General features: G+C 42.6%; 2 protein-coding genes across 5 annotated transcripts; one reads left to right on the forward strand and one right to left on the reverse strand.

The window, feature by feature from the left end:
* Nucleotides 1–1,437: 1,437 nt before the first annotated feature.
* Nucleotides 1,438–5,244, forward strand: MTERF2 (mitochondrial transcription termination factor 2). The gene is made up of 2 exons (XM_035128470.3): nt 1,438–1,775; nt 3,707–5,244. Exon 2 carries the CDS (start codon nt 3,742–3,744, stop codon nt 4,906–4,908), a length of 1,167 nt encoding a protein of 388 aa, XP_034984361.2. The 5' UTR covers nt 1,438–1,775; nt 3,707–3,741; the 3' UTR covers nt 4,909–5,244.
* Nucleotides 5,245–6,777: 1,533 nt separating this feature from the next.
* Nucleotides 6,778–20,345, reverse strand: TMEM263 (transmembrane protein 263). 4 transcript variants are annotated; one of them, XM_035128008.3, is made up of 6 exons: nt 20,148–20,345; nt 17,285–17,333; nt 15,488–15,576; nt 12,692–12,762; nt 11,017–11,086; nt 6,778–8,671 (listed from the first exon to the last, which is right to left on the reverse strand). In XM_035128008.3, exons 5-6 carry the CDS (start codon nt 11,078–11,080, stop codon nt 8,385–8,387), a joined length of 351 nt encoding a protein of 116 aa, XP_034983899.1. In that variant the 5' UTR covers nt 11,081–11,086; nt 12,692–12,762; nt 15,488–15,576; nt 17,285–17,333; nt 20,148–20,345; the 3' UTR covers nt 6,778–8,384. The 4 variants fall into 4 exon arrangements, with proteins under 4 accessions (XP_034983899.1, XP_088532870.1, XP_034983897.1 ...); XM_088676744.1 differs by lacking the exon at nt 15,488–15,576; XM_035128006.3 differs by lacking the exon at nt 12,692–12,762.
* Nucleotides 20,346–27,812: the final 7,467 nt, after the last annotated feature.

Consider the following 27,812-nt stretch of genomic DNA (forward strand, 5'->3'; position numbering starts at 1 on the left):
GGCACACCAGCCAGCGTCTCGCGGCACACTAGTGTGCCGCGGAACAGCAGTTAAGAAACGCTGAGCTAAACAAACTCCCCCCCCCAAATAATTTAAAGGAATAAAAACCCCTGGATGTACATTTCCAAAATATAAGATAAAAAACAAATAAAATAAAACCTATAAACAGTTAGAGCTTAATAATTATTTCACTATTAATATCCTTCTTAATTGTATTTGACTATTAATATCCTCCTTAATTGTATTTCAGTTCAACAATTACTTTGATAAAATACATATTTTGTTATGTGCAAATGGCTTTAGATACCTATTAGGCCCATAAATTACCATATAGCATATATTCAACATAAAAGATGACGACAATTTGTTGTTGACAAAGGACAACTGGACATATAAAGGGCACCATTACCTTCAGTAGCTTAGGGCCTCATCAAACCTAAATCCAGCCCTGACCACACTAGTTCTCTTTGCACTAAGTACGTACTGTACTAAGGCTTGGCAGAACATTGTGTACCATGAAGCAAGCAAGAAATCCAAAAGCATCTAATGTCTTTGAAAGCTAGTACAACAAACCCTGTAATTTGCTAATCATATGGTGCTTGTTATGACATTAAGTGCAAGGTGGTGTTAGTGTTGCCTGAGTGTGCTTTTAATGACATGTTTCCGCACCTGAAAAGTTTTGTTTCTTTCTAAGATTTCCACAATATGCAGTTTCCTGCAAGTTGCTTTTCTAATAATTAGAATCTATACCTGTAGTATTTTGACTACTGCGTTACTGATCTAGCCTAAAATTATGTAAAAATAACCTCTTCTACTTCTTAAAAATTAGGCAATTACATTAACATTTACTTTTATGTTTAGCTTGCATACTAAACTGCATGCTTCATGGCTTCAGGAAGGAATGTATTCTGTTTGTGCTTGTGTCAGTCAAGATTGGCAATCAGATGAAGGGGGTTTCCTCAATAAGTGAAGCCATTGTCCGCTTTACACCATTTCAAATTTCAAAACTTAAAGCTGAATAAATGTCAGTCCATGCCAATGCTCACTTGAACAGCTCTCCCGGACAAGCCCTGGGAACAGTAGCTTTTTGAGGGTGCTGGTCATTATGTACACTACAGTTCCCAGGACTCATTGGGGGAAAGCCACGAGTGTTAAAAGTGGTAGAAATGTGCTTTAAAAACGTATGCTGTGAATAAGTATCTCAATTTCTCCCACTCTTTTGCAAATAAAAGTTTCTGTCCTTTGCGGTTGCTATGGGAAAGGGGTGGTTGCAGGGAGCAAAATGTTCCTCTTGTGCTTATTTTCCCTTTAAACAAACAAAAACAAAAAAACACAACATCAACAAACCCGTTTGAAATCACTCCTCTGGCTTGCCACAGCCACCACCCCGAGTTGCAAAAGTGGAAATGGTTCGCTCCGCCAGCATCACACCCCTCCCTCTGCCTCGCACTATGAATGGTACGGCCAAGAATCTTGCCCGGGTGGCTGTTAATGCCGCCTCTTCCTTGGTGGGAACTCAGACGCCCTTTTGCTGCGCTTCCGGACCTCGCGTCGCACTTTGGGCTCGCAGGAGCTGCCGCGCGCGCGGGGTCTGCACTGATGATGGGGATCCGGGACAGGGCAGTGCAAGGTCAAGCGCCCAAGGGATCGCCGAGGCCTGGTCTCGAGGGAATGACGGAGGCAGTACCGGTAGCAAAGCCCGGCCGCAGCAGCTTTACGGAAGAGAAACAGGCGGTCTTCCAGCAAGGGCGATGTGTGGGTTGAGCTCCGACCTAGTAAGTATCTCTCACTGGAAGGGACAGTATTTGGCACACACCTGGCCACCATTGCAGTGCCGGATTTACGTATCAGATAAACAAGCTGTAGTTTAGGGCCCTACTCTCTTGCCCCCCCCCCAATAAAAAAAAACACAAAACACCCTGGATGTACATTTTCAAAATGCAAGACAAAAAACAAATAAATTAAAACCTACATACAACAACAGTGTTTTGTGTTGTGTAGGCTCCTATGATGTAAGTAATGGGCCCCCAATCATTTTAAGTTCAAGCTTAATAATTATTTCACTATTAATATGCTTCTTCTTAATTGCATTTCAGTTCAACAATTACTTTGATAAAATACATATTTTGTTATGTGCAAATGGCTTTAGATACCTATTAGGTCCATAAATTACCATATAGCATAACATAAAGGTAAAGGGACCCTGACCATTAGGTCCAGTCGTGACCGACTCTGGGGTTGCGCGCTCATCTCGCATTATTGGCCGAGGGAGCCGGTGTATAGCTTCCAGGTCATGTGGCCAGCATGACAAAGCTGCTTCTGGCAAACCAGAGCAGCACATGGAAACGCTGTTTACCTTCCCGCTGTAGCGGTTCCTATTTATCTACTTGCATTTTGACGTGCTTTTGAACTGCTAGGTTGGCAGGAGCTGGGACCAAGCAACGGGAGCTCACCCCGTCACAGGGATTCGAACCGCTGACCTTCTGATCAGCAAGCCCTAGGCTCAGTGGTTTAACCCACAGCGCCACCTGGGTCCCCTATAGCATAACATCTTAAACACAAAAAACAGCGACAATTTGTTGTTGACAAAGGACAGCTGGACATATAAAGGGCCCCATTACTTTCAGTAGCTTAGGGCATCATTAAACCTAAATCCGGTCCTCCTTATGCCAGCCTTAAAATAAATAACATTCCTCCCATATTTTCTTTAATAATCAGTTTAAAAAGAAATAGCAGTCACAACTAGAATGCGTCCTAAATATATTGCTACACCCCACCCCAATTTCCCAGCAGGGTAACTTATTTGGTTGTCCTGATTGCAGTGCTTAAGTGGCTAGCCAAAATCTTTACCTTAAAGGATCTGGTTTGGCAAACTTGCACAGATCCAGGATCTCAAGGATTAGAAGGGTACTCGGGGCATCATCCAGACTGACCCCCCCAAAAAAACTCCTATCAATATAAAAAAAAGAGGTGCGTCTTCAGCATATAATGAAAGTTGTACAATAGGGGAGCCTCTGTGGGGAGGGTTTTTCAGTAACATGGCTACCTCCATGGTACTTCAAGGGACCGAAGCTCTCTTAATGTTTTGCCACAAGCATAGTGTGCAGTCTCCTGAAGTTCCACCTGCTTCTGTGATGGTGAAAAAATAGAGGCCTCGCAAAATAGGCGAGAGTAAGGTTGTGAAATGGGACCTTTTAAAAAATGAAAACAAATAGATGTAACTGTCATGGTTGTGTGAAGGTGGCTGGTGCACTTACCTAACAATACCTTAACAATAAAGACGTAGCAGGTTGTTGTGTTTTCCCATCCATTCCTTGCTCCTCTTCATCAATTCCTCCGGAAGTGCAGTTTTATTTTAACCCCCATTAGGTCTCAGGAGGTGTGGCAACAGGCACCCAACCTCTTGCGTTGCAGGTTTCTGTTGACCTACTGACATAAATTCTGCTACTGATTAACAGTGGTTTATCGTTTATATCTGGCTGAGACAGAAGGTGCAAAGCACTTCACAGCATGCCCATTATTTAAATATGAATATTTGAATGCAACTGCCACAGAGTGGAGCATAATTACAGCCTGGAAAGATTGTTGTTAAACAGGAGCAGAAATCCCCTAAGCGGGGAAAGATTATTTTCTTGTCCCCCCCCCCCAACAAAAAAAAGTTGAACATGGCACATTATTAATATTATCTCAAATGCTTTTCTTTCAGGCCTTCTCAGACATAGTGCTAAATCACAAACTGAAATGACCCACGTTGCTCCAAATCTATTTATGCGATCTCAGCCTCGCCTGCTGTTGCCAGCTCTTTCAGCCTTATGGAATCAAAGACAAAACAGAAACTTTTTACTGCATTTTAGATATACATCGGATGTTGCTGCTGGAGAGAACAAGGCCACTGTACAAAGCCTCTATGAGTTATGTGTGGATATCAAGAAGATCCGTAGGCTAAAGCCATGGGTGCTCTCAAAAGAGGTGACGCACCTCAAGGAAACAGCTAAGATTTTGCAAGAAATGGGGGCTGACGAGAGTTCTGTGGCATATATTTTTGAACGTTGTCCTGAGGCAATTCTTTGTAGCCCTACAGATATCCATTATCAGAGAGAATTGTGGTTATCAGTCTGCCAAAATGAAAAACAATTAGTTGAATTAATAAAACGGTTCCCAGACTCTTTTTTTATAGTTAAAAACTATGAAAACCAGAAAGCCAACATTAGGTTCTTCAAAGATCTGGGACTGAAAAATACGGTTATCAGCCGGCTCCTAACAAGCGCATCAAATATTTTTTATAATCCTGTTGCAAAGAACAAGCATATGATAGAAACCCTACAAAGTAGCTATATAAGGCTAGGCGGTTCACAGGAGAATATGAAGAACTGGATGCTGAAATTACTGAGTCAAAACCCATTTATTTTGTTAAATTCTTCGGCCACTGTTGAAGAAAATTTGGGTTTTTTCCAGAAGAACAAATTCACTGACTTTGAAGTTTTGAGTCTGCTATCCAAGCTGAAGGGTTTTGTTTTTCAACTTAACCCTAGAAGCATGCAGAACAGCCTGCTGTTCTCCAAGAACATCTTCAAATGCGGTGATCAAGAATTAAAAGAGCTAATAATAAAATGCCCTGCCCTTCTCTACTACTCAGTTCCAGTTCTGGAAGAAAGATTGGAGGGGCTATTGAAGGTGGGAATTTCTGTGGACCAAATTAAACAAACACCTGCAGTGTTAGAACTGTCAGCAGAAATAGTGCAATATAGGATGAAAAAATTAGATGCCATAGGATACAGTCTAAAAGGCAGAACTCTGGAATACCTGAATGGGACAAAAAAGGATTTTGAAGTTACTTACGGAAAGATACAAGACAAAAAGGAGAGGCCAATATTTAATCCAGTTGCTCCTTTAAACATTGAAGATTAATTTCTGGAACGTATTTAGGAATGCCACATGGGAGTTTGGGTGACTTTTTATACTTGGAGAACACTGAATGTGATTGATACTCAAAATGGATTTTTATTCACACCCTACTACTTTCGGTTTAAATGAATTTTTTTAAACATGAAACTCAGTGAGTAATGGGATTGCAAGTTTCTCCACCAAATTGGACACCATCTTATCAGAAACTTAGCTTGAATGATGCTGCTGTTAACAGTGTTGCTGATACTGAGTGCATTATACTAACCAAAAGAAAGATAAACCCACCAGATATTCTGTATCACTTTTCAGTAAGTTGACAAATAAAAGCTTTCAAAACAATGCCTTGAGGAAATAGCCCTGTAGTGTCAGAGTTGCATAATTTTAACATCCTATTATTAAGATGGCCACACTCCTTAAAAGTGCTGGGAGACTTTTGGATTCTAAGCACCCCTCTTCCTATCTATCGACCAACCTGGGTTTTCACTTTTTCGAAAGCTTTTATAATTAAGCACACAAAATAAGCAGGGACACTAGTTGTTTTGGCAGGCGCTCAGTACCAGAGAGAACTAAGTAAGCTTGGATCAGCGAGGATGCTTTTAAAATCAGCCACATCGTTCTGCATGTTACATTTCTTTTATCCGCAGTAGGACTAAGCTATTGTAACCAGACAACACTGTGATCACAATATCTCATTTACAGTTTAAGACCCTCAGTGGAGGGTTGCCACATTGAATGGCAATTAATTTCTACAGCATTATAAGTCTAAATATTTCTGTATTCTATCCCTTTGTTTCAGTCTGGCTACTCATTCTAAAAATAATATCCACATACAAACCAATTAAAAGTCAAACATCTGGAAGACACTCAGATTTGATTTTTTTTACAAAGATCCTTAACAAAAAGGAATTTGAGGTTTCTGCTTTAATAAATGCATTTAGGAATCTTTGTTAGAGAGTGGTTGAACAGCATGGTTGAACAATCATGCTAGTCAAGGTATCCCAGATGAAGAGCTCATTTTAAACTCGCATAGCCATGGCCTTCTTACAGTCTTACCGTAATTCAGCTCCCCGAAAAACACTTATTCAGAGAGTAGCAGTGATAAAATCCTTATGTTGGGATGGTTTGATGTATCACATTCTGGATTTGAAAAAATCAGTTCTCTCACCCTTTACAAGAAATATTTTAAGTAAAATATTATGAAGCTACCTTACCATTGATCCAGCATTGTCTTCTCTGACTGGCAACAGTTCCCCCCATGGTCTTGAGTACTGTACAGATGTTTCCCAGCCTTGCTACATAATTTATTTTTTTAGCTAGAGAAATCAGGGTTAAACCATAGCTGCCAAGTTATCCCTTTTTTAAAGGGATTTTCCCTTATACTGAATAGGCTTCCTCGTGAGAAAAGGGAAAACTTGGCAGCTATGGTTAAACCTGCAGGCAGAGCATGTGTTCTACCACTTAAGCTACTGTCCTTTCCCTTGGCAGCTGAAATACAGATAGCAACAGCCGGATCATTTATATCAGACTAGGGTTGCCAGACTCAATAGAGGACAGGACTTCTGTGCCTTTAATTGCCCTGCTCTCTTTTGAGTCTGGAAACCTTAAAGAGAAACCAGCAGACCCTTTGTTTAATTTCCAAGCAAAGGGTCTGTTGGTTTCTCTTTAAGGTTTCCAGACTCAAAAGAGAGCAGGGCAATTAAAGGCACAGAAGTCCTGTCCTCTATTAAGTCTGGCAGCCCTATATCAGACTGTTAAATGCACAAAATTCTAGAAACTAGAATAAGTGATTTTTGACAAACAATGGCTTTTGGCTGTCAGCAAAACAAAACAAAAATGAAAAACAACCCGCTGTTTAGAAAGAATCAATCAAGCTCAGGTGCTTAGCTTTTTCTTCATTTTAACACATGCATTTTAGGAAATGCAGCATACAGAATATTCATGCGTACTTCAGCCATCTTTACACTACTAAAAACACAACACAGTCAACATGCTGAAGAGTTTCCAAATGAAATTTGCAAGGCATGAACCCCATTAACCCACATTACAGTCCACTAATTTGAGGGCTACTTTGGAGTTAATGGATTATGAATTTGCAAGAGAGCAAATGATAAATCTACACGTTGCTCAGGAAACCTTGAAAATGTATGTGTTAAATCAATTTCTATGCAAGTCACATAGTTATTTTTAATCACTTGGATTTTATCATTGCCAGTCTGCGGTGCTATTTTGTTGTCAACCCCCCCCCCAAAAAAAATTTCAGCAAAACTACCTACTGAGGTGCAAATTCTAGGAAGTTCTATGTTTTCATAGTGAAAATGGTATTGTCTAACCCATCAACCACGGTTGCTGCACAGACTCTACTCATTTTCATCTGCAACACTGAAACAAATGATGCATAGCAGCTGCTGCTGTTGAATTCATGGCAGTGTTCAAGAAGCAGGTATTAGAATCATTTGTATTCTTGGACTAGAAGCCACAAAAAGTGTTTTTATTCTAAGCTAGAAGTTATTCAGCAACGTATGGACTGTAAACTTGGACATACACTTCAGTTTAAACAAACTAACAGCACAAAGGATTTTTCATTTTGAGGTGGGGGGGATTGGAAACCGGCAAGTTACACCTGAGATTTAGCAGTCTTCTCTTCAGTCAGTATCAACAGTGTTAAAAAAAGTAAAGCTTCTTTCACAGACTGCATTGAAATGAGGGACATTACAAAATCCTTCCAGTCACTAAGAAAAAATAGATTGTTTTTCACCGTAAGGCATGAATGATTAGATTGATATACCACACACAACTACATATATATATTGAGGCGCGCGCATGTGCACGCACACACACACGCAGAGTGAATGCAGTCACCATTCAGAGTTTATAGAGTGTATAAAAATAGTTTCAAAAAGCAAAGATATATGAAGACCCTTTAAGCAGTTCAATGATTCTTCATTAAAAAAAATAATACAGACGCCATAGGCTTGCAGCTAGAACATCAATATATTTATGGTACTGTAGAAGTTACCAACTAAGGACATGATCTAGCCAATATTTAAAGCACTTTAATGTTCAACTGATACTAAAGGGGCAGGTAAGCACAGGCTGTAGCCCCTCCCATTGAGACCAACAGGACTTCAAAGTGCTTTACCTTTTGCTAGGTCATTCCCTCCCACTCTTATTTTCACATTTTTAGTTCAAGACTGCAAAAAAGATCTACAGTGAATTAATATTCATATGTGAGCTACCCCTTCAGATCCATGTACTTGATTCCATGTTCATCAAGTGTAACCTTTGACAGATGAGTGCTTGAAGAAAACTCGTTTTAAATGAAATTCCAGACACTGGGGTATCACGCTGCTCTTGTGCCTTTCAGGTGAAAGTCATTCACACAGCTCTTTAGAGGAGTCTTAAGACCTGTGGCTTTGTAGCAGTCCATTTCTGCAGATTCTACAACCACAGAAGCAACTTCCTTGGCCTCAGTTTCTCTTTTAGTCAGACTTATCCTTCTTCTTCCCTGTTAAAGGCACTTTGCTTGAGATAGCAGATCCTACAGCTGTAACACCACCTGTCACAGCAGAAACACTTCCTTTTACCAATCCTACTCCCATAGAAGGCACGGCTGTTACTGCTGTTTTGGTCATTTCTAGGCTTTTCCCTCCTATCCATGCTACACCACCAATTGTGGCACCAACAGCTCCCTTTGTTATGCTGAAGAGGCCACCAGTCACACGAGAAAGCATGCCGGGCTGCTGCTGTGGATGATCTTTTAATGAATCTGAGAAGGAAAGAGATAGTAAAATGTTCAAATCATATTTTAATGTTTTTAAGACAAACAATTGCAGATCCTTCTAACATGACATGGCTGTTTGGAAGAAGCCATTGCCGATGCAAGTTTTTTTTTTTAAAAAAAGGGTAACATTTTCAAAAAAGATTTTAAAATATTCTGTGTAATTGTTAAACTTACACCACTTTTTCCTTTATCAAGCTGCTGCCTCTTGACTTCAGTCTCATCACAAATAAAATAAAGAAATTGGAGCAGTGCTTATTTTGGTCAAAAAAATAACACAAATTTCCAGAGTCTCAGAACCTTTCAGGAGCACATGGAAGATTCTGTCTAAACCAAACCTACTTTTACAAATGACCTCGTCCTTGATTTCCTCTCTAAGGAATCCTGCAACCTTTGGTTATGATTTGCTTGCATATTGTGTATGCTCTGGGACGAACTAGGGTTTGACCATTTTCATAATTCTCTTTGGAAAAGAAAGGTTTTGACCTGCCTTTCAAAATATAGTAAGGAAGGAACATTGCCTCAGGAGCCAGGATGTTTCCTTATTTTTAATGCCTCAATGTCATTTCCAGGCTTCTTCCAGGTGGAGCATGCCAGTTCCCCACTGGGAAGTAGCTCATATACCCAACCCTTAAAACAGGGATGGCCAAACATGGCCCTCTAGCTGTTTTGGGACTACAACTCGCATCACCCCTAGCTAACAGGACCAGTGGTCAGGGATGATGGGAACTGTAGTCCCAAAACAGCTGAAGGGCCAAGTTTGACCATGCCTGCCTTAAAAGATCTACTCTGTGTATGGTTAATGTTGGATACACCCCCTAAGCACCAAACTCTGCATGCCATGTTAGAAAAGCATAGGCTAGAATCCTGTACACACTTACTTGGGAGTAAATTCCACTGAACTCAATGGGACTTGCTTCTGAATAGCTCTGAATTAACACCATTTTTTTTCTTGTTTTACCAGACTTAAACAGGTTCAGAGCAGTAGAATAATAGGGTGCTTCCAGACATAACATTTTGTAGATTACTGGCTCTCCAGAGCACCCACAAGTCTCACTTTTATTTTCAGCTCCCATGCTGATGGCTGCTTGTTCGTGTAGTACAGAGAACACAGCCTGCCATCATGCCAACACAATGACAGTAAGCTCTAAAATAATCACTAAGAAATGAGAGATACTTCTTTCCACACCCTTGTTATATGACGATGATGATGATGTTAGGCATTACTCAACTGTTGCTACTGAGAGTGACTAAAGTCAAAGTATGTTCAAGAACTGCACAGTCCAGTATTAACAACCACTTAAACCTGATTGTGTATCTAAATACTGCAGAGGAGACAGGAGGAAGCCTAACAGTGGTTGACAGGTCAGTGAGTTGATCACTCATTTCAGAAGCCTGTGAATTTCAGTTTTCATAAGATTAGTTCTCTATGTGAAAAGTATCTAAGTTATCTGAATTTCTGAACCACATGCTATGAAGCACACAAGTCCATGAAATAAAATGGAATTGACCACTGTGAAACTCATGCCTATTGGATAAGACAAACTATGCAAGAAATAAGTTCCTGAATTTCATTTAAACCAATAAGCTGGTAATAGCAAGACATACACAGCCTAAAATAGAAATTCAGGAACATAAGCGAAACCAATAGGCCAAGGTATGCAAGAAATAAAACAGGATTTATTGGCATATAAGCATGTACAGCTTCTGTGCTGTCCTATACGCTAACAGCAACTCATTCTCTGAATGTAGATCCTTATGCAGCCAAAACAAAAACATCCACACATAGCAGGGAGGAATCAGCAATGTTTTGGGAAACAAAGGTTTGCAGAATTTACCAAAAAGCATATGCCAGGGAAGGTAAGATGCTAAGAGTTGGACCTGGTTGTTAAAAACCCAATGCCTCCTCAGCTGTGAAGCACACTGTGTGGGCATGGGCAAACACAATTTCAAACTTATTTTTTTAAAAAAATTGTTTTGTGATTTTCTTTGCACAGTCAGCTATAGTATTGAAATAAGTCCACAAGAGGGAAACTTATTCACAATTTAGCAAATAACTGATTAATAGTGAATGAGTAGTTGGACTACATTTCAGCCCCCACATTGCATTGCTCGGCTCCTCAGCACTAAGAGCAATCATTTTCTGAAGTAGGCTTGATGAAATCCTTCAGCACAGTAACATACGAATATTTCTTCTTTTTTACAAGTTTACTCAGAAGTAAATCTCACTGGATTCAATGGCACTTACACCCAGGAAACACAGGGACAAAAAGGGTTGTAGACGAAACCTTTTAAGCTGACAGAACCATGGTAAACTTGTTATTGAAATGTACCTTCTGGTGGCTCCTCATTAAGATATGCAGGAACATCTTGTTCATTTTTGTCTGTTTGGTTCATTATTGCCTGTGGGAGAAAAACAACAACAGAGTTCTCATTTACAATATAGGCACAAGTTTTTAAAAAGTCAATCTTTCACACCTCCCTTGAAAATAGGAAAGAACATGTACAGCCTAATCCTAATACTTGCTACAACAGCCAGTTGTACTAACTGCCATGCCAATCCAATATAATGACATTACATGAGCGCTGCAATCTGATGTGCAAGAGCCAGCAATGGCAGTTTTCACATTGTGCTAAGTTAAGCACAAACCTGCCAACCCAGCTTGCATTGGTTTAAAAAACAAACAAAAACATCACTGAATGGAGTAAAGAATACCGGTAATACATGATATAGCAGCAAAAAATGTGGCTACAGCAACCATTTCGTTTTATTGCATCATAGGCTGCGTACACACTATAAAGCACATTCCTTTCCTCATAGAATTCTGGGCACTGTAGTTTTTTAAGGATTGCTAAGAATTACAACTCTGTGAGGGGTAAACTACAGTGCCCAGAATTCTTGGCTGGAAAGAATAAAGGTATAGTGTGTGTGTGCATTTTCATAAGGAAACATGGTAGCTCCCCCATCGTTCTGCCCGGAAACTGAGATCCAGCGCCGAGGGCCTTCTGGCGGTTCCCTTGCTACGAGAAGCCAAGTTACAGGGAACCAGGCAGAGGGCCTTCTTGGTAGTGGCGCCCACCCTGTGGAATGCCCTCCCACCAGAGGTCAAAGAGAATAACAATTACCAGACCTTTAGAAGGCACCCTAAGGCAGCCCTGTTTAGGGAAGCTTTTAATGTTTGATGGATTTTTGTATTTTAATGTTTTGTTGGAAGCCGCCCAGTGGCTGGGGGAACCCGGCCAGATGGGTGGGGTATAAATAATAAATTATTATTATTATTATTATTATTATTATTATTATTATTATTATTATTATTAAATGATGCACCAGCAGATACAAGTTTGAGAAAAGGCAGGGCTGATGGGACAGGCTTGCTGGGTCTCATATAGGCCATGTGAACAAACTATTGAAAGCCCTACACAGCATAGTATTAAGACTGTTTTAAAATGGCAAAGTTTTGACAGAAAACCCTAGAAATAAAAGTATAGTAATTAAAGAGAAAACAAAATAAAGTCCTATCTTAGCCTTTGCTGTTAAGGCAAACTTCGTTTTACAATATGGAAGGATTAGTATTGATTATTTCACCGACGATATTGTGCTGCAGAAGAATCAAATGTGAAGAACCATTATATAGGCAGCAGCGTAGTTGGGGTGGGGGCACTTACTGTGGGCCTGCAGCAAGCCTGAGCAACACAACTCTCCTGGGAGGAACGCAGTGGCTCGGGCGCCTGCTGGCACTGTGCCGCCTGAAAGGGCAGCATGGGGCTCAAGTCAGCCCGCCTCCTCCCTCTCAGCCGCCTTGCAGCTGAGGGGGAGGCAGAAGGCGGATCCTGCAGCCACCACACTGGCTTTTCAGGCAGTGTGGCTCTCACGTCAGCCCACTGCCTCCCTCTCAGCTGGGGAGGGAGGTGGCGGGCAGACTGCTGCAGGCCCTGCAGTCTGCCCACCGCCTCGGGCACCCGAGCAGCTAGCTACACCGCTGATAGGTGAAATATACACCAGCATACCTTATTTTCAGACTTTGTAAAAGTAATCCATGTTAGCAGATCTTTGGCTTTCTGTGCTGATTTTGCGAGGCCTGGTAGAATACAGTATAAGGTAACTACTGAATCAGTATAAAAAAAGCTACCACGGGCAGCCATTCAAAGAGCACAAAACTGCAAGAATAGCTCCGTACTTGAGGAACAGGCAACTTTGTCACACTTTCTAGCAACAGTACTTTACTGTGACAAATAATACTGCACAAATTATACTCCACAAATTGAAGAGTCAGACTGCCTTACTACAGATTAGGCAATATTCATTCAGACAAGTCTATCTCAAACCCAGATATTGGCACCCTATTCAAGATCTCCTGTTCAGCAAGCTGATTTTTTTAGTTCATGGAGAAAGGTTCTACCATACATGAAACATCTTCCATCAGTTGCTTCAGGCATCTTGTATTGATAAAATCTTTTTGCTTAGTCTTTCCCTGACCAATAATATTGGGCCCTAACGAGAGTCTTGCATTTATGATACTATTTTACTGGGTTTTTTGGCTGTATTTTTGTTCACTTGAAGATTTAAAATTTTAAACGGTTTAGATATGTTTTTAAATAAATAAATAATAAATGTATGTTTCCCTATGACTTAACAAAAATGATGTAAGAATTAGGCTGAGAACAGGTTTCTCTTCAGCCAAGAAAATCCAGGGGGTAGCCACATTGGCAGGGATACTCAAATATGGTTATTGGGGCAACAATAAATTTTATTTGAACAGTCAACAATTGAAAACATCTGGCAAACTCCACCCTCACAATGACAAGCTTTTAAAACAACAACACCCCAGAACAAAACACATTGGCAGCCACTGGAGGCAAAGTGCATGTTTTCCAAATAGGTAATGGGCTGCCCTGTGCTTGAACATTATCTTCAGGGTTATGGGTTTGAGGGTAAGGGTTTCCTATACACACAGCTCCTGCTACTCTTCCCCTGTAAAGCCCACTCAGAAGGCAGTGGGTGCAAAAGGGACACAGAAGGCAGTCTTGCTGGCAATCAAATACAATGAATGTTACCAGGCCCAGCAAAAGTTATGGGCTCCTGGACGCTAGCAGAATCTCACAGTTCTTAATTCCAACCATTTATATAGTTTTTCAATAAATAGTGAAGAGTTGAGGTTGCATGGATATTGAACAATTAGAAAATGCAAAAACAAAAGGAGTTGATTTAGTGGCATGCCACTGTAGTAGATTACATTGCAGCCCTTTGTTGTTGTTTAGTCGTTTAGTCGTGTCCGACTCTTTGTGACCCCACGGACCATAGCACGCCAGGCACTCCTGTCTTGCACTGCCTCCCGCAGTTTGGTCAAACTCATGTTCGTAGCTTGCAGCCCTTTAAAAAATGCTGAACTAATGAATGAACTGACTTTTGGACTTTGATGGGCTATTAATATTAAAATCACCAGGACAAGCTCATCCTCAAGTGCAAATATTTATCAACTGCTGGTGGAAGTGAGATCCTGTGAATATATAACATGCCTGCTCAGATGTCTGCGCAAGAGGCAGATTTGTTACTGGACCAAGTTCAAGGTGTTAACAGCTTAGTAGCAGTTTACTCAAAGGATGACCTTACCCCATACATGCCCACTCAACCACTCTGATCTGTGGAATAATATACATTCTGCACTTGTAAGGAAAAAATATTTTGGCATGGCAGCTCCCACACTCTGAAATTTCCTTCCCACTGACATTAGGCAGGTACTGTATTCCTTTCAGAACCTGCTAAAAACCTTTTTGTTAGGTGAGCCTACCCAGACATGTATTTTAAGCCTACCCAGACATGTATTTTTAACTGAGGGTTTTTGGTCATATTTTGATTTTTTTTTAGCTTTGATTTTTATTGGCAATTTTAACAAATAAATATCATTAAAGGTTTTATTTACAATTTTGTTGGCTTTAATTAATTGAAAGGGACACATTTTAAGTTATCTAGTTTTTAAATGGCTGCTTGTTATTTTAATGTGAAACATATAGTTAAGTGTGTGTGTGTGTGTGTGTGTGAGAGAGAGAGAGAGAGAGAGAGAGAGAGAGATCAGAACTATACCATGGTGCTAAATATATCTGCTAAGACAAGTTCTGTGGAAGTCAGTAGGTCCTAATTCCAATTAAGTAAGTTTAAAATAAAGGTGTCAGACGCCTCCCCCTCATACCATACAAGGTTACCAGTCAGAAGCATTTAAAAGGAAGGCAGCCAAGTAACACCATCTAACAGAGTTAGTTCAATAATGCCATGCAGGACATGTTACCTTATTAATTTCCCAGACCTTAATTAGGGTCAATGAGATCAGATACAGTTTTGCCAAGAGATGTGGTATTAACACTACTGTATTGGCCAGATTCCAGCCACATATCTCCTACAGTTTTAATTGGATATAGCATTAATCTCTACTTCCTGTCTTTAGAATACAGTAGTATTAAAAAGCTTCTTTGGAAGTTGCTATTTTGGAAGTAGCATACATTTTAGAAGTGTACATATGCAGTGCTGAATAACAGGGTTTATTATTATTAGTGGCAGTATTATTATCGTATCTGTAATTCACTTCCAAAAGTCAATGACATTTTTTTTTCATTTAATCAGAACTGAACATTCCGTTTTGGGCTTTTAAAAGCAATGCAGGACAAAAATAATTAAATTACCAAAATTAAGCAGCTAACATGTAGATAAGTGTCAAGTACACTATGCTTATTTAAGAAGCATTATGCAGCACTAGAATTAAACAAGTAGTATTAAATATAAATATATTACACCACATATAATGTACATACCTATTTAACGCCTTGCTGTGTAGGTTCACGATGACAAGCACAAGTTCTCTCCTTTCCCCCCTTATTATTAAACAGCAGTCTTATAAACACTGGTCAAATCAACAGAAACAAAAACAGCACATATCCAGTGAGATTAATAATATAAGAAATTTCCAGAAGTAAAAGAAAGGTTGGTGTGTCCTTATAAAAAAAATGTCCAAGACATTCTGGAAACTGGGCAGTGCTTTTTCAAGTGAGGCAACACTTCACTGGCTAATCTTTAAATCGTATACATTTAACAAACAAGTATCCACATCTTTGAGAACCACCCAAAGGAGGAAGACAAGCATTTTAATGGACGATTTACATAAATATGTGTGTCCTTGCTGGTACTATGCAACTTCAGATTTCAACTGAAATGACAGATGCTAAATTGTAAAAAAAAAACAACAACACACACACACACACACACACACAAATTTTGTAGATTCATACTTATTCTGGGGTGCCAAATGAACCATATACTAAAAGAGTCAAGGCTTCTGACGTTTCTATCAGTGTATAGGCATAAGGTGGAAGGTTGCACCAAAAGCTTAAAATAAAAGCATTTTGGAACTGCTGCACATGTGTCCTTCATGGCCCTTCCTGTGTGGAAAGCTGCATGTTGCCTATCTATACATCACCATATGCAACAAATGTGCATATGCCCATTTTGTCAGGGAAGTCTGCCATCTACTGGGACTTTCACTGTTTGTAGATGTGTGTCCATACATCATGTGTGATAGTATAAATGCAGATTTAATGGCATTTCTGACATGAAGTGGTATCGTATACAAAATCTGTCTCTCAGTTATTTTACTGAAAACAATTCCACCAATATCAATATTAAAAAGGCATAAATAGGTCCTCAGTTTGTAGTACAGGCTAAGAGTCCAAGCTGTGAGCCAGAGAGTTCCTGGTTCAAATCTTGCCTCTGCCATGACAAGAGGTCTGGGATGGGGGATCTGCAGCCATCCAGATGTTAGAATCCACTCTCCTGTGAGCCCAGCTGGTGTAGCCAATGATGGGAGTTGGGAGTTGTAGTCCAGCAACATCTGGAGAGCCTCATCCCTGCACCAGATGCAACCTGAGGCAAGCCATCCTCAGTTCCTTTCCCCATCCATGTAAAACAAGTGAGCAAACTGGCCAGATTATTGTTTTATGAGAGATTTTTCATCATCTTAAATGTTTGCAGTAGGGTACTTTTCTTCATATTTACAGGTAAGGTGAACACAACAACATGCATAACAAACTATTTTGACCAGGTTAATTAGTAGAGTATTCTGAAATAAATTAAGAAATCAGGATTGATTTATTATCACTACACTGCAAATTGCCTCCCTGCAAATATTCAGTTGAATAAAAGATCACATTCTACATGAAAATGCATAAGATTAATTCTATGTCAAAGTTTGGAATGGACTTGCACCTTTATGAACATTCCCTGCCGTTGCCTTCCTCCCTGGACTTCCCACACAGCTTTACTCTTCTGCCTTTGCAGTTTCCTATACTGATGGGATATTATCCAACAACTGAGAGAAGTGCACATTTGCAACCCTTGCGGCAGGCCATGTTTCGGGGGCTGATGGTGGCAGATGGAGAAGTGAGGTCAGAATCACCCGTCTCCAATGCTTTTCTGCAAAGTTAGGTGGCATCTGTCATTGGCAAATACTCTTTATCCCCTCTGCCGCCATTTAGGTTTCTCAGTGTCTACTTATGGTACACCTACAATTACTTAAATCTATATATATATATATATATATAAAAACCAAGACTTACCAACTGTTTCTGTATTCCAAAGTCCTACTGTGGATTCCTATATGAAAACCTAGGAAAGTAACATGCTTATTAACATTTATATACTGTACAATAGACTTCTCAGAATGTCACTTAAATCTCAGTTGTAACACACAATGGCCTGGAGAAATGCAAGTTATTTATGTGGTTCTTAAAGAACTATAATTAATGCAAAGCTTTGAACATCTAAGAAAGGCGAAGCAGGATGCCCTAGAGCAAGTTTTCCATTTAGCCATAATTTAAAATGTACTGCTTTAATAAACAAGTTCCTACACTCTATCTCTGTGGGCATCTATCAAGCTGCTTAACTATGGGGAAGCACAGGCAGTTCAGTTAGTAGTACTCAGCCTCCCCACATGCTAGGAAAATCAAGAGAAAAGGGAGGCTGTATAACCATTGAAGTGTATGATGTACTTTAGTGTCCCAGAAAAGAAGGAATGGAAGAAAAGCAAATGAGCGGGGGGGGGGATTGTGGTTTCCCCATCACTTTCCTTATCACAAAAAGTTGGGCAAGTGGGATTGCTGGGCAAGAAAGTCAAATCTACTACGGTATAATTGTGCAACCTGAATGTGCAGTTATGTGACTGAATCCCACCTGAAAATAGCAACAGTAGAAGAATGTGGTTTAGCAATTACTGCTAACTGGGGAATCTGCTGGCCAAATCACCACCACCTCAATTCTCCACTGAATTTTACCCAAACAAATTACAAGTATTATTAAAAATTTCCATAGTTCTACTCACTTTCCCCCAAAGAAACACTTTGGCTAATAGTTACTCAGACTTTATAATAAAGCACTGTGTGGGGTGTTGAGCAACAGAATGTACTTCCAGCCGCTCTATATCCCACCCCCTTCTGGAGAATAAAGCTTGTTTATTCTGGGTTTAGAACAGTCAAAGCTGAAGTAAGCATCTCCTAGTGGTGCAGACATATACCGTAACTGCTAGCACACTTGCAAACTAAGCAGGGTCCAGTATGGTTTCAAATTGGATGAGGGATTGTGTGTTGAGATTCTTGCATTGCAGGGGTTGGGTTGGCTGACCCTCAGAGTCCAATCAGACTCCACAATTCTATGATTCTATGATTCCAGATGATGAGATAATCATAGGGTAAGATGTGGTATTGTAAGCTATCTAGTCCAAAAACCTGCTTTATGCAGGAAATCCACCGTCAGTGAATCCTCAGCAAACACACCGGTAGCTGTCTAGATGGCTTGAAGAGTTCCAAAGAAAGGGAGTCCATCATGTTTCTGAGTACAGTGGTACCTCGGGTTAAGAACTTAATTCGTTATGGAAGTCCGTTCTTAACCTGAAACTGTTCTTAACCTGAGGTACCACTTTAGCTAATGCGGCCTTCCGCTGCCGCCGCCGCACGATTTCTGTTCTCATCCTGAAGCAATGTTCTTAACCTGAGGTACTATTTCTGGGTTAGTGGAGTCTGTAACCTGAAGCGTCTGTAACCTGAGCTACTCCCACAAATGAAGGCTTGCATGAATGGTCAGACAGTTTAATAAGCCTGGCCAGGCATCTAGCACCAAAGGTTTATGGAGCAGAAATTTTCAGGAATAGCATTATGTACACCAAGTCAAAGGAGTCTTGGGAGAGAAAGAAGCAGAAAAACAAGCTGAGAACAGGTCTGTAAATGGCAGATTGGGAGCATTACTACTTTCTACTGCAGAAAGCTGTAAATGGGAACCCTGAAGACACAAGGAAAAAAACCATGGCTCTATATCACAGCAGTGACGTGGCAGGAGAGAGAGATGTAACCTGGAACCATGCAGCTGTTGACGTGCTGCTGCCTGGATTCTTTTGCCCGCCCTCTAAAGGGCTCTTCCACGTTGAACACGGTGCTCCTTTCTAATAGAGAAGGTGCTCAGTCTCCTGCCAGAACTGCACTGGCAGGAAACCCCACCTTCTCTCCCCCTGCTGCAACCACCACACTACCACCCCTCCTCCATTTACAGATTCTCATGCCATCTGCACTCAGAAGCAAATTCTACTGTGAATTAATGTCTTTCCTCAAATCCCCACCCCCCTCCATTCAAGCTGTAAACAGAACTGCACAAACAGGCTCTCTAGGGAAGGCTGGTGGATATCATATATGGCAAATGTCTCTATGCAAAGACAAGATTGGGAGCTTCTGATGCTTGCAGAGATTTCCCTCTCACACAAACACATCACAAGTTCTGCTCCATGACGACCTAAATCTGGCCATTTTAGGAGGTCAGCTTTTAAGGCTGCTGCTATTCCGTGCACGCTTACCTGGGAGTCAGCTCCACTGAACACAGCGGGTCTTAATTCGGAGAAAACACGGTTTGGGAGGGTCGGGGGCTGCCCTGTAAACCGTTTTCCAGAGCGGGGAAAAAGAACAACCGTTCCAAGGCAAAAACTCAACTGCATTTGCTTATTTCGGAACGAAACGGCCATTCTTTTATTTTCCCAGGCTTCCCCTGCGCCCCCCACCGCCCGTTTTCCTCGCGTACCCCGAAAAGCTGTAGTTTTGGGAGCAGAGGAAAAGAGTCGGCGTCTGTGGGCGTCCTTATTCAAAACTGGTTCCCTTTAGCCATTTGTGTACACCCTGCCATTCAGTTACGAGCTCCCCTTCCTAAACCATCAATGGGGGGTGTCATTCAATGTCCCCCATTTCCCTCCTGCCTTGTCCCCCCCACCCCAGCGTCCACGGGTGGAGGGCGACAGGAGACCCCTTAAGGGGAGGGGAAGGGGGTCCCACGGGAGACAGTCCCTGCACCCCTCTTTTCTCCCATAGAGTGAGGGGGGAGATGCTTTTGCCCAGCCCACCTCGCCTCCCTCTCTCCGCGGCTGACTAGGCCGCGTCTTGGGCTCACCTCCGCCGCTTCGTCCTGCCCGTTCGCGGCTTCACCAGGCCGAGGGATCCTCAGCTCGCCCTTCTCCTCTCCGTCGCCGGCGGCGGCAGCAACAGCAGCTTCTTCCCCCACCGCGGAGCGAACTCGGGCTCCCCTCGCGTTGCTGTGGAAGCTGCTCCTTCGGCGCCTGCCGACGTGGCGACCTACGCACCTCGCCCTGTCTCCGCCCGGAGAACCCGCCCCGGGCCGGCCCCCAGCGCCCCCCGCCGCTCGGAGGGGCGCGCAGGCGCTTCAGCCTAGGCCCAAGCCCGTCTACACGGGCGCTTCGCTCTCCCACCAGCCCGGCCAGCGCCTCCTCAGCGACCGCTGATGCTGAGGAACTAAGTAAGAGGAGGGATGAAGGGGACAGAAGCCATATATAGATATAGATATAGTGATAGAATCATAGAATTGTAGAGTTGGAAGGGACCCTGAGGATCATCTAGTCCAACCCCCTGCAATGCAGCTGGCCCATATGGGGATCAAACGTTTTATGTTCACACACTCCTTTCCCCGCTCCCAATTTCCCCGTCACTAAGGACGGGTTTATGTGTCCAAAAGTCAGCATTTGCCTGGCTAATTCTTGCAGTTGCCCACATTTCTTTCCTCAAGATAGCGACCCTGTGCCTTTCAGGTAGAAATGCAAGAGAGGCAAAGCCTTTTCTGCCAGAAGGGGCTACCACAGGGAAAGCAACATCTGTCACTGAAATCAAAACAAGAGAAAGAGGTGGCATTGCTGCTACCCGCTCACATGCCTGGGGTTCTTGCCAGCAGTTGTCAGTTGGGTTTGGAAATTAGACTATGCCCTAAGCATAGTCAGAGATCAGATCCCGAAGGGTTGGCTTGACCCAAGGGCTTCTATGCAGGTGCAACCTATTTGAGTCATGAGTGCAGGAATTTCAGCAGCCATGCCAAAATCCACAACAATATGTGCACAAGGTCCCAGTAACGGAAGCGGAGTTGGCAGCCTGTCCCAGGCTTCAAATGGCTAATTATTGTGGTGCCTTGTTTGTGCTCAGCAGCCGCTGATTTCTTTCTCCCAGGATGCACAAGCAATTACTCATTTCAGGGACTGATGAAATGGAAATTGTATATTTTGCATCATGTACACTTTGCCATATTCAGATACCACAAAAGTAAAATGTTGCTGGTGCTGGAGGGGGAAAAAACCCCATAATCTTTAAACTATAATTTTCATTCCCAAGCCTCTCTAGAAAGCCAGAGACATGTCAATTGGTGTTGTGCCCTCGGATATCAGAATAACATATATGAGCTAGGTAACAGGGGAAAGCTATGTTTGAAGGTTGTCCAGTTACATGGTTGCAGGGAACCATAGCTCTGTGGCATACTTTGCATACAGAAGGTCCCAAGTTCAATCCCTGGCATCTCCTCTTAAAAGGATCAGAGGGCAGGTGGTGGGAAAGCCTGTTCTCTGCCTGTGATCCTAGTGTGCTAGTCAGAGTAGGTTAGTATCTCTGGTGTGGGACATGTCATGCTCCTTCTGGGGTAGTTTGTCCACCTGGGGTTCCTAGAAGTTGTCAGCATGTAACAGCAGCCACAACTTGGGAACAGCTTTTACTGGCCGGCCATACCAGGTGAGGTTAGCCGATGGCATGGGCATAGCAGGGGGGCAGCTGCCCCCCTAGATCAAGTAAAACAATAGAAATACTCAACGAACTGACCAATCACTTTTGCCTAAAAAAACTTGATGCAACAGAAAAAATGATTGTATTCTGCACTTCTGCTTGAATTTTCCCTGCCCCCTACAGCCTTCTGTGCACCCTCAAAATCTGCCTCAGAGGGCTGGAGGAACATCTAGTGCTGCTTTTAGGACTGCTTGGGGATGGGGAGGAAGGGAAAGTCCCATTACACAAACGGAACTTTGCTCCTTTAGTGTTTGTTTATATTATTTAAGGCATTTATATACTGCTTCATCATGAGTGTTTCCAAGCAGTGTATATAAAGTGGTTTACAGTGTTGGACACAGCCCAAAGTAAGGAACAAAACAAAAACAGCCCTAAAGATTGGCAGATTACTTTAAAAAAAAAATCTGAGCAGGAAAAAACAGTACAAGTAAAAAAATGCAGCAAAACAGCATACATTACTCTGAGTGAAAGGCAGTAAATCTCTCTTAGGCAAAAGCTGGTGAAGCATACGGTGGGGGGAAGGCAAACAATGGCGGTCTTGCCTTCATTCATGACCTGCTTGTGGACTTCATGGAGGTGTCTGGTTGGCCACTGTGGGAAAGAGGATTCTGGACACATCATCATAGAGTTTTATTCATATGTGCATTTGCATTTAATTGATTCATCATCAGTTAACTAAAAGCCAAATCTTGGCTAACAGATTTTTCAGTGCCAAATTTTTGATGGGTTCTTGGCATGTTGCTGCTCTCATTGCAGCAAGTTTAGATGCTAGCAGAATCAACGCATCTATTCTAGTAAAATTAAAGGATACAGTGATTCTATTTTTGGACCCTTGAAATGACAGGCTGGAACCACAGTCCCCTCTCTGTACTGCAAAAATTATAAGTATGCAATGGATTTTATTTTGGAAGGGCAAGATGATCTCAACCTCAAATACAGTGGTACCCCACAAGACGAACGCCTCGCGCAATGGAAAAACCGCAAAACGAAAGCACTTTGCGATTTTTTTTATGACTTGCAAAACGAAGCCGTCTATGGCCGTGCTTCGCAAGACGAAGCATCCTTGTGACAGGAAGGGAAGCCGTTGCCGCTTACCTTTAGGACTCTGCCGGTGACGTCCACAGCCGCCACTTCTGTCTCCTGCGGCGGCGTGGCGCTCATGGCAGCCTCCGCGGCTCCGGCCTTGCCCTCCTCAGCGGCCTCCACGCCTCCGGTCTTTCCCCCCTCGGCAGCCATGGCGGCTGGCGGGATCCGGCAGGAGCAGCAGCGGTGTCAGGAGTATGGGCAGGAGTCAGGCTCTGGGGCCTGTAGTGCTTTGCAGGACTGGGGCCTGCCTCAGCTTGTGCTGGAGAAGCAAGGAGTGGTCACTCAGGTGAGGCCTCAGCTTGTGCTGGAGAGGCAAGGAGTGGTCACTCAGGTGAGGCCACTTGATACCTCACTGCACCTGGTGGCAGGAGCTGGGAGGGATAAAAGCTCAGCATTTCCCTTCAGCTCTTTGCCACAGCAACGCTATCCCTGCCTGGTTGCCTCTGGACTTTTGCTCCTCGCTCCTTGGACCCTTGCCTTGCCAACACCTTGATCCTCGACCCTTGCACCCTTGCCTTGCCGACGCCTTGCTCCTTGACTCCCAGACCTTCACCTCTGCCTTCCTCCTTGACCCTGTGACTGCCTGCTGCTGGACCCTCAGCCCTGCACCTGTTCCTGCTTCTACACCACCATCTTGCCTCTGGCCCTGACGTCCTCAGCTAGGGCTTCAACCGCCCGCCAACGGCCCTTGGCGGGAACAGCGGCGGCGCCTGAAGGAGCAGAGGCTGCGGCAGGAGGAGAGCCAGGCGGCCCTGGCCCTCCTCCTGCTTCCCCCTCCCCAGAGCCTTGAAGACTTCCGGCCGTGGCGGGTGACTCGGCACCCTTTTTTTTTGCGCTTCCCCCCCCCATAGGAACGCATGAATTAAATTTCAATGCATTCCTATGGGAAATCGTGCTTCACAAGACGAAATTATCGCAACTTGTGGAACAAATTAATTTTGTCATGCGAGGTACCACTGTAGTCCCATTCGAAAGGCAATGCTGTTTACTTACCAGATGCAAGATATTTCAGACAGACTTCTTCTTTTTCATTGGTGATCACTCGTAGCCAAGTAAGATTGTCTTCCATAAACACGGTTTAACAGTGAGTCCGTAAGTGACTGTGGAGGCCAATTTTGGATCCACATGTCCTTCCACAGTGGGGACATAGGTTTCTGGGTGGGAATTGATCACGGTGAGGGTTTGCCAAGCGTGACTTCCTCTTAGCACTTTTCTCCGTATCGTCCTGAGTTCGAGCATCTTCAAAGCCCATGACACTTTTCAGATTCCTTCAGATTGAAGCATCACATTCCCAAAAACATCTCTGCACTTTAGCAATCATTGGTTCTGACAACCAGAACAGTTGCTCCACTCTGGAGACCCTCCTTCGAGCTTCATAGCTAGCCTCATAGAAGATAGTGTATGTCTCATTTTGCCCTGCTATCCCAGCAAGGAGAGCATTGCCAGTGCCTATGCACCCGTCCACATGCCTTGTTTTTTTCAACGGTCAGCCAGGGGGAAATAAGTAAATTGGTGCCTTGGCCTGGGCTGTTTTGCTTTCTTGTTCTTTTTGGCTCATCTGCGTTTTCTTGCTATTGACAAGAACCTGAGTTATCAGAACACTAAAAACACTGTAATACAACACCTGTTTGAAGAATGAAAAGTGAGTGCATTAACCATAATGCCTTTATCATACCACCACCCTTCAACTCCCTGAAAACATGTTATTAGTCTGTCTCCAGCTCAAATTAGCATGAATCTGCCAGCATCACTTTTGTTCATACCGGTATGTTTGCTGAGAAGCAATGCTTTTAAAATGACAGCAGAGGGAGCTCTTACAACAGCATTTCCTTGGAGCAGTGTGTCCTGTCCAGCTAAGTAACTGCTTTTTAAAGGTAAAGGGACTCCTGACCATTAGGTCCAGTCGTGGACGACTCTGAGGTTGCGGTGCTCATCTCGCTTTATTGGCCGAGGGAGCCGGCGTACAGCTTCCGGGTCATGTGGCCAGCATGACTAAGCTGCTTCTGGCGAAGCAGAGCAGCGCACAGAAACACCGTTTACCTTTCCACCAGAGCGGTACCTATTTATCTACTTGCACTTTGACATGCTTTCGAATTGCTAGGTTGACAGGAGCAGGGACTGAACAACAGGAGCTCACCCCGTCACGGGGATTTGAACCGCTGACCTTCTGATCAGCAAGCCCTATGCTCTGTGGTTTAACCCACAGCCCCACCCGCGTCCCTATCTGCTTTTAAAACAAGTTAAAAATAAGTCAAATGAGTTAACAATATTAATAATACCAAAACAGATCCAATAAGCCCAATCCACAAAATATTTAAACCAATGTACTTGAATTTAAATCATATAGGTGCTTTGGGTTAATAACATAGTGATTAAAAGATAGAAATATGGCCTCATAGTTTGTAGGTGGGTGAAGAGTTCATTGAGCCCCACATTGTTCATGGGTCCTGGGCTCAGTGGAATTCCTTTAGCACACAGCAAGACAAAATTATCTGCATAGCTTTCAATGGAGGCTGACCAGATTTAGCGTCTTCCGCCTCTTGCACAATTCCAGTGGATGCGATTATCCTTAAATAACCGAGAAGAATGTAAAAATGGATCCCAAGGGAACCACATCGTTATATTCCAGAGGCTGAGCAATATGGCATGGCTGCCTCCCTTATGCCTTGTCAGTAAGCGTCTAAGTTGCAACTGGGTGCCAATGTGGTACAGCAGCTAGAGCGTCAGTTCAGGAGACCTAGGCTCAAATCCTCATTTGACCATCGAGTGAACATCTCTCAGCCTGACCTTCAACAAGGGGCAGTTGTGAGATTTAAACGGGTGTGGAGAGACAGAACAATGTATGCCACCTTATGTTCCTTGGAAGACAGGTGGGATTAGTAAGGGGAAAAGAATAATTAAACAGATGCTGTATCCGGACTCTCAGACAGAGTAGACAAACTGGGCTAAATGGACAGTTTGACCTGATATAAAATAGCTTAGCAATGGTGCATCTCAAAATTTTTTGAAGGGAGGTGCATCAGTGCACTTCCTTTTTGGTTTTAGAAGGGCATACTAAAGTCTCCTGTTGTGGGCTTATGAGGAACAAGGGATCTATCTTTGGGAGTTCTCTTGTTTTTGGATTTTGCTGCTGTTGTTGTTTTGGTTTTTAATTCTGTGCTGCATTAGTTTGCTGATTTGTGGTCTCAGATGACACTAGTTTCATTCATTGTAAGCTTCCTTGGGCTCATTTGGAGAGACAGGTTAGAATAGCTGAAACCAAATAAATACACTATTCTCAAGGAAGAAGCATTTCCTTGTACAGCTAGATGGCAGTAATGGCACATCCAATTAGTAGGTAGTTTTTGTAGCTTCTTGAAGGACAGGCTTTTTTTTTACAGTCTACAATAAAAGTAAGGGTATCTTTGATCAAAGTTTGTATAGATGGAGCTGGAACAATACCTTCATGTTTGTTCCGGATCTTGTCTATTTTCCCTTTGGGCTCCTTGCCCTTCTTCCGCTGGACCCCTTTGGCAGGTGGGAAATCTCAATACCTAAACAGAAAGACTCCTATGTCCACACAGGCCTCTTCCAGCATAGTTGGCGCAGAAGGTCACTTGTCAGCAGAGGGGACAGTAACAATGCCAGCAAACCATTTCATAAGGGGCAGGGCTCTCTTCTGGAGCTGACAATGTCTCTATAGTTCTTCCCTCCAATACGCAAAACTTCATGCCCAATTACAGTGCCTCAAAGTGAATTTGCTGAGATTAAGGTAAGCAGAAGAGAGAGGGAAAGAGAAGCACACATTTGTGCCACTGCTTGAATGAAGCTACCTTGAAGAAGTCTGTTTTTATTTCTGCTTTAAAATACTGTTATGTAAACCACATGACTTTTTCGGAGACAAAGCGATATATAAATCTTGCTAAAATAAACACATAAAACACATGTTTTGAATACAGAAGGTCCCAAATTCAATCATTGGCATATCTAGTTAAGTATTTCAGGTAGATGGGATGGGGAAATCTTCCTTGTATGTCCCCCACTGTATGTACACATATATATCCAAAGTACATCTGTGTGAGCATTCACTGGAAATTACATGCAGACATGGCTCTGGATGCATAGGACCACATGTGCAAAAAACATATAAACCCATAAATCTGGCATGTTTATTGCATGCCAGGTGCCCCCATTAGGTTTTTGATGCTGTTGGATGTGGAATTTGTAGTTTGGAACACTGCGTGCAATCTAGAGGAAGATAACAGTCCTATTCAAGAGACTTAAATGGTGTATCTCCATATTTTACTTCAATGGTTTTATGTGGTACTAATGCTACAGTCATCTTCCTTGGGAATTAGTCTTGTTAAATTTACTTCTGGGTAAATGTGAATAGGCTTGGACTCCAACAAATACAGCTTTGTTTGGGTCAAGCTCTAAGGACTGGACCCAAACATGTGCAAATTAAACTCCACTTGCATGGTAGGGTTTTCCTGCCTTCATTGCACCCTGAAAAACTATTCAGTTGAATTGGGGAAACATCTGGAAAGGTGTGGAATGTGGCATGGGGGGCTGCAGCAGGAAGAGGAATTGGTGAAAATTGGGGGAGCCAATTTTTCATTCGTGGCTTCCATTCATCTCTCTCAGCCTATATGTAAAGGAAATAAAAAATAAGTAGGTATCAGTAACAATTTTGAATATTGAAGCTTTCCTAGAAGTTAATACAGAAAATAAAATTGTACTCTTTAATTCAGTTAGAATATTTCAACATTGTGTTCTCCTGCTGTAGCCATGCAGACAGACAATTACCGGTAGAAGTACCAACATGGATTTTTCCATTTGACAGTTTGGGAAAGATCCAGCCAAAGCTTATCTAAGTCCCATTGATTTCAGGAGGACACATTCTTCACTTTTTCTCACCTGTCGAGTATCTTCTTAG

This window comes from Zootoca vivipara, chromosome 9, assembly GCF_965207765.1.
Source record: "Zootoca vivipara chromosome 9, rZooViv2.hap1.1, whole genome shotgun sequence".
Lineage (NCBI taxonomy): Eukaryota > Metazoa > Chordata > Lepidosauria > Squamata > Lacertidae > Zootoca > Zootoca vivipara.